This window comes from Eurytemora carolleeae, unplaced genomic scaffold (genome assembly GCF_000591075.1).
Source record: "Eurytemora carolleeae unplaced genomic scaffold, Eaff_2.0 scaffold117, whole genome shotgun sequence".
Lineage (NCBI taxonomy): Eukaryota > Metazoa > Arthropoda > Copepoda > Calanoida > Temoridae > Eurytemora > Eurytemora carolleeae.
In genome coordinates, this window is record NW_019396401.1 from 43567 (window position 1) to 51135 (window position 7569).

Consider the following 7569-nt stretch of genomic DNA (forward strand, 5'->3'; position numbering starts at 1 on the left):
TCTCTCTCTCTCTCTCTCTCTTCCTAATACTTTCCCGTAAGTATTGAACGAAACACCTCCAATTGTATGATTTAAAAATTATATCATACAATTATACATCCGGGTTTGCCATTAAAGACGGCCAATGTTGGCTTGGCAAATCCCGTCATTAAAGTGTTAGTTTAAAGAATATATCCATGTAAAATTATGTACTTTAATGATAAATATATATCTATCTTATCTATCTATCTACTTGTGTTGCTATTTACTAAAACTCATTACTTTAGTTTTGTTTTGTATCGAATCATTTCAAATATATTCTCTTAATTGTGTCCATAGATAGATTTTAAAGTGGGTTTTAATGTTTTACTGAAAACTAATCTAGGGTTTATAGTTCGAGACAAATAAGCCAAAAGTAATATGTCATTTTTGTCATTAAATCACAGACTAAGTAAAATTGAAATTTTGCTGAAATAGAGGGTATATTGCGAAAAGCATTATCCCTATTAACTAATGTTTATTATTACTGATACACGAAAATCCATATAAATCTTTTTTAATCTGTTTTCTGCTCATTAAAAGTTTGTAAGAGTAAAACTGAACCAGAATTGTTTTACACTTTAGAACTAATCTATTGAAGGGATTGTAAGCGTTTTTTCAAGTGACCCTGCATGCAAAGATGGCAATGTTAAAAGAAGAAATGCATTAGTTACTTTAGTAGAGAAACCACAACTGTAAATGATTCTAAAAATATTAACATTGATATACTTGATCAGACAAAGCTTTTAAGGCTACAGTCGGGAATCAGACAATGCCATCTTTGCATGCAGTGTCATTTAAAATTACCCTTGTACATTCCTTTAACTTGTTTAGAATGAGATGAGCTATGAAGAAAAACTGAAGTACGTGTCTGTGGTCGCTACTCCTATTGCCAGCAAGAAGTTTGCCAAGAAGATTTATAAACTTATCAAGAAAGGATCAAAACAGAAAACTTTTGTGAGAAGTGGCCTTAAGGTAAAAAATATTTAATTTAGGAACTGGAAGCGCAATTTCAATTGAGAATAAATCTCTCTATTTGAAGAGTGTCATGTCATATTTACAAGGGTTACCTTGAAACCTTTGTCTAATTGATTACGGGGATATTCTTATTTTTATAGTTGAAACTTAAGTGCCTGGAAACGGCTAGTATACACTGTAATCTCGAGTCTTCCGGCACTCATCTTTCAGCATTGAGGATATTAACATTATTCTTGATAAGCAGTGCGTAGGATCCGGATCCGCAAGATTTTATCTTCCTGGATCCGGATCCAAGGGGAAAAATATCAACCAAAAACTACAAAAAAAAGAAATTCAAAAGCCAAATCTCAACTGTTGAAAAAAGAGAAAACAAAAAGGCCCTGATCCTAAATTGCTCATCAAGTTTTAGCTTAAAAATATGCGAAAACAGGAAGAACATTGACAATTCTGTTTTGTTTAAATAATTAGTTAATCATATAGAAATCTGCATGACTTGGATCCGGATCCGTTTTTTTCCATTACGGATCTAGGATCCGGAACTGCATCAAAATTAAAAGGATCTCAAACACTGTAAAAGACTACTGCTGTGAATCGGACATGCCACTGTATAAATAGAGGTTCAATAGAAATAAAGTTTACGAAGGTTTATCAAGAGAGAAAGATTAATAACTTACTAGGAAATCTTTCAGGTAAGTGTCTTATTTTTAGAAAAGGAAAATATTTTAATTATTTGACCTCGTGGACAAGTTTGATATTGAGACCAACCATTTTATCGTTGGAATAAAGATATTTAGGTCAATAATGTCTTTAGTAAGATTGTCAGGCTCATGGCACTACTTTAGGAACACCCAACTCCTATGTAGGCAAATTGTTTACTTTTCTTTCTGAGCCGGAACCTGTCTTTAAGTTTTGATCTCATGGAGCAATAAAAACAAATTCAGTGCACCCACAACGTCAGTCATTATCATTTTCTTGTGTTGTTGACAGTAAATATTGAAGAAATGTAGAATTGTCGTACTGAAACCAATGATCTTTGTTCCGGGACCGTCAGACGAAGATAAATGATTTAAGGAGCAGGATTGTCGGACTGAAACCAATGTTCTTTGTTCCGGGACGGTCAAATCAATGATTTAATGACCAGGATTGTCGGACTGAAACCAATGATCTTTATTCTTTGTTCCAAGACGGTCAGACTATGATCAATGATTTAATAACCAGGATTGTCGGACTGAAACCAATGATCTTCGTTCCAGGACGGTTTGAATAAAGTCAATGATGTCATCACAAGGATTGTCGGACGGAAACCAATGGTTTTATTTCCAGGATGTGCAGAGCAGAATCAGAAAAGGAGAAAGAGGAATTGTTATATTTGCTGGTGACGTCACTCCCGTAGGTAATCTAATACAGACGACTATTTTAAATCTTGTTAAATAAATTAATCAAATATCTTAAATTAAAATATTTAGATATTTAATTCTACTTTACGAATAATGAATTTCTCGTCTCTCAAACAGACGTCATTTCAAGTGATCTTCGACAATCTAGTTCACCGCGGTTTCCTTAGATTTGTCACCTGAACAACAATGAGAAAGATATCTTTGTTTTTCCATCCAGGATAAATTCTGACAATTCCCGTTATTTTCTCGGGTGCATATATCCCGCAAGTCGCGTCATAAAAGAATATAAGTGAAAATTCCATACTAATAAATGGAATTATCCGTATCCGTATTTAAAATGTAGGGTTCACAGAAAAGGATCTAATAATATTTTGAATTAAAATGTTAAAATGTTTATTATTATAATTAATTACTTAATTACTAATAACTTTATTGGTAATAACATGCTTATTTGTTTTTGAGTACATCCAAACCAAAGGAAATAATTAATTGATTATGTTAAGATGTGATGATTCATATGCCAGGAGTTTGTGAAGATCTCGATATACCATACGTTTATACACCCTCCAGAACAGTAAGTACATCTATCAAACAATTACTATTTCAAGCTATAAAAGAAGTGTTATTACGTTGCTTTCTAAGCCTATATGTGGACTTAATTAAATTTGATATTTTTTTTCTGAAAAACAAGCATCACTTAATGTAAAAACAAATTCAACAAACTTTGAAATGTTTTAAGAAAAAAATATTTCTTTGATGCTTCATAACAAGACGAAATCTTCCGACGCTTCGGGAAAATACACAATATCCTAGTAATATATTCTTATGTTATATAATATATAAACGACATTACAGAAATTCTTTGATAGTTTTCAAATATGATTTTTCTCAATGTCTAGGTATGTTTGCACTGAGCGCAATTTTCAAGGTCTTTTTTGCGCAGATTTTTTGCAAATATGTCTTTTTGGGGAACATAAATGATTTTTTGTGTAAAAGTATCCAAGTAGGACAAAAAGGTAGTCTTTTGATGTTCCATTTTTTCTGCATACCACTCTCGGGAGGTGGTAATTCTTGGAATGAAAATATATGCCCCGAAGAGAATTTTCAAGAGGTTGGGATGGGGAAAATATTTTTCAAGAGGTTGGGATGGGGAAAACATATTTCAAGAGGTTGGGATGGGGAAAATATTTTTCAAGAGGTTGGGATGGGGAAAATATTTTATAAGAAAAAAATACTCTAGAAGGAACTAACTGTACACACATTTTTGAAAGTGAACTTGTGGACAACGTACAATATCATAAATTTGGACTCGCTGGAAAAAATGGATCCGAATCCGGATCCAGGTTTTGAACATTATCAAAAGATTTACTGATTTTAATACAAAAGAATAATTTTTACTAATTTTATGCAACAACTTTATTTACAATTGAGACACTTTTGATAATCTCTCTTTTTTCAACAGTTAAGTTTCGAGTTATTTTTTCAACAATTTAATATTGAGTTTTGAAAGCAAAAGATTTTTTTGGTGCTTTTGGTTGATATTTTGCCCTTGCATCGGCGTATTTTTTCGGATCCGGATACAGGCAGCCAAAACTAGCGGATCCAACGGATCTGAATCCTAAGCACTGGAAAAAGTAAATACTTCAAAATTCCTTTTTACAGGATCTTGGATCAGCTATGGGAGTAAAAAGAGGATGTTTGATGATGTTAGTCCGAGAACACGCAGATTACAAGGTATTCCCCACCGGCCCATTCTCATATTAAAGAAAAAAAATTTGATAGTTTTGTATCTTCAGGGGCGGATACAGAATTTAAGTTAAGGGGGGGGGCAAGATTTTTTAGGAACAAAAAAGTTAATAATTAAGAACAAAAAACCGTGCTGGGGGCAAATAAATTTTTTGACTGAAAAGCAGTGCTTAGGATCCATTTAATTTTGATGCGGATCCGGATCCTGGATCCGCTTTTCAAAAAAATGGATCTGGATTCGGATCCGGATCCGGATCCAGGTCATTGATCAAAAAAAAAATTTAGTTTAGTTCAAATATCTTTTCATACCTAAAAAAAATTTTAAACATTTTAACATTTTTTTATACTATTTTTCTACTAGTTTGCACAAAATGATAATGATTTTTTTTTACTTTATTGGATGAAAAAAACAGGTCTAATTCATATTAGCTTTTAGTAGAAGGAGGGCGTTTGGAATATCTGCCTTCAGGCAACTCCTTAGGTCTGATTTGAATATCTTCAGGGCAGAGAACAGTCTCTTTATAGTGGGAACACAAGATGTTCCTTAGCATCTGTATCTTTTTAGCATATGTGCGCCCCCTCCCTTTTCCCCCTCACTCTTACACATCCTTACACCTTAATTTGTGAAGACTGAATTTGCTTAGTTGCAATGGGGAAAAGGGAGACTTCTCCCCCCCCCCTCTCTAGTTATTAAAGGGGGGGGGTGCACGGTGGAGGTCTGAGTTAAGATTTGAGCAAGATAGAAACCTGAGACCCTGAGAATATTTTTAAAATCTGTTAAACAATTCAAAATAAGATATTTTTAAGGAAAAATAACGCTGTTTTGCACATTTTGAAAAATAAAATTGTGCTTGGATCCGGATCCGTGGATCCGCATTTTTTTGCGGATCCGGATCCGGATCCAGAGAGCCAAAATAATGCGGATCCAGCGGATCCGGATCCGGATCCTAAGCACTGCTTAAAAGACTCAAAAAGAGTCAAAATTAATGACTAAAGACCAAAAAACTAGATTTTTAAGTTTTAGGAACAAAATTAAAGGATAAGAACAGGAATATAGGAACAATAAAAAGATTGTTCAGGAATTAGGAACAAAAATAAAGGATTAGGACAGGAATTTAGGAACAATTAAAAGATTGTTCAGGAATTAGGAACAAAAATATAGGATTAGAACAGGGATTTAAGGTGGGTCGGACGCAGTATTAGGAACAGGAACAGTAATAGGAACATTAGCAATTTAAGAACAAAAAGAAATTACTAGTTATACTTAAATGCATGAAAATTAGGAACAATATTACAATTTTGATAAATGAGTATTGAGTAAGGAACATTGCTAGATATGAACAATATTAAAACATAAGTCTAGTTTCTTACAAATTTCTAATTCTAAATTTATCGTTAACAATAGCACTTATCAAATTGGGAACATTTTTTTGCCTCGAAATCTCAGGGGGGGGCTACGCCCCTCCCTGAATCGGTCAGGGGGTGGCGAATTTCCCCCCGCCCCCCCCCCTGTATCCGCCCCTGTGTATCTTAAAGATTCGAAAATGTTGTTTAAAATAAACCTACTGCAGTTCACTATAACTCCAATTAATTTGAAAGACACCAAAATATGTTTTGCAATGCAAATTTTTTTTACTGGGTGTATATTTAATATTTTCCCGAAAAAGTATTTTGTTTTTTGTCCTCCCTTTTTGCCCTTTTTGGATTTTTTTTTTAAGTTAGGCATGTTCCAGGGTTTGATTTGCTGAATTGGGAAAAATATATGATTTTAGGGAAAAATAAATTTTTAAGAACAGTATCAAAAATAATTTTTTGTTTACTTTTTGTCTAATTTGTATACACCCCTCTTTTTATAGTTAAAGATTATTAAAAACTTTCTTAAACTTGTTCAAAATAACAAAATTAAATTTTTAATGATTAGGATACGGATCCGTTGTATCCACCAAAAAATGCGGATCCCTGGATCCGGATCCAAGGGGAAAAATATCAACCAAAAATTATTAAAAACTTTCTTAAACTTGTTCAAAATAACAAAATTAAATTTTTAATGATTAGGATACGGATCCGTTGTATCCACCAAAAAATGCGGATCCACGGATCCGGATCCAAGGTGCAAAATATCATCCAAAAGTGGCACACACAAAAATTTTACTCTTAAAAAAAATGATTATAAAAAATTTCATGATTTCTGAATTAATTGTTAAAAAAGTTTTAAAGAAATAACCTGGATCCGGATCCATTTTTTTCCAGTTCGGATCCAGGATCCTCATCCTCGTCAAAATTAAATGGATCCTAAGCAGTAAGCACTGCTAGATTCATTTTTAAAACGTAATTTCAAGTGGCCTTTCATTTATAGATGGGCATGTCCGATATACAGCGATACCCTTTAAACCTTTGTTTTATTACGGATATTCTTGTTTATATAGCAGGAAATTATGTGCTAAGAAACTGGCAAGTGTACACTAACACGGAGAGTACACTGTAATCTCGAGTATCCCGGTGGCCGGCACTTAATCTTCAGCTATACAAATGAGGGTATCTACCTTATTGTTTCCGGGACAAATGTAAGGGTACCGTTGTGAATCAGACATGCCTCTCTTTAAATGGTAGGTAACTTGAAACTACGCTTACAGTCCCTTTAAAAATATTTGTCTACTCCTCAGGATCTCTACGACGAGGTGAACAAGGAGATCAAGGGGCTCCACGAGGCATGAAGATTGTAAATGTGTTCAGTTCACTGCGTTTTGAAATCCTTAACGCATAAGCGCATTTGCCCTGTATTGTTATAAAGTACCTTGTATACTATTCATGTTCATAGCACTCAGTGCACGAATAAATTTTTTTTCTTTACATACAACTTTTATTATAAAACATTTTATTATTATATGTTTTTTTTATTTTACAAAAAAACTTTTATAAAAATATCTGATTTTTAATTTACAGATTGATCGATATCAAGAGTATTAGCCAGTCCTCAAATTTGGGATCCATTGAATCCGCAACATCTTGGCTTCCTTGAGCCGGATCCATTCGTTAAATGAGTTAAATTCAACGATATGAAGGTGGTATGTGGTCTTTTGTCAAAAAGAATAGTTTTTAATGATTATTTGGCAATATATTAAGTCAACCTAAAGATTTAGAAAAAGGCTGGATAGTTGTTTATGGTCGTCTCTGAAGTTTCATCCTTTGTGGTTACCCTGTAGGTTTCTTATACTAAGTTCGTGACGTATTTCTCCAATAAAAGATAAGATTAAACCCCAGGGGACCTTTAAATTAATATCGGTAAAAGATTTATATTAAAGCATTTATAAAACGTTGAAATTATCTTCAGGGTGGCCAAAATGTACGGATTTTTTATTTTGTAACCCTAAAATTGTACGGATTTTTTTTCAAATTGTGCGGATTGTTATCCCGGAAATACACCGGTTTT

At 33.3% G+C, this 7569-nt stretch overlaps 1 protein-coding gene across 1 annotated transcript in view; it reads left to right on the top strand.

Moving 5' to 3' along the window:
- LOC111702517 (H/ACA ribonucleoprotein complex subunit 2-like protein) overlaps nt 1–6989 on the top strand; it is a 9430-nt gene extending 2441 nt beyond the window's left edge. The window contains exons 3-7 of the mRNA XM_023474236.1: nt 853–993; nt 2320–2389; nt 2897–2967; nt 4056–4127; nt 6803–6989. Coding sequence (XP_023330004.1) covers nt 853–993; nt 2320–2389; nt 2897–2967; nt 4056–4127; nt 6803–6853 — 405 coding nt within the window. The 3' untranslated portion in view covers nt 6854–6989. The remainder of the gene's footprint in view (nt 1–852; nt 994–2319; nt 2390–2896; nt 2968–4055; nt 4128–6802) is intronic.
- The last annotated feature ends 580 nt before the right edge of the window (nt 6990–7569 follow it).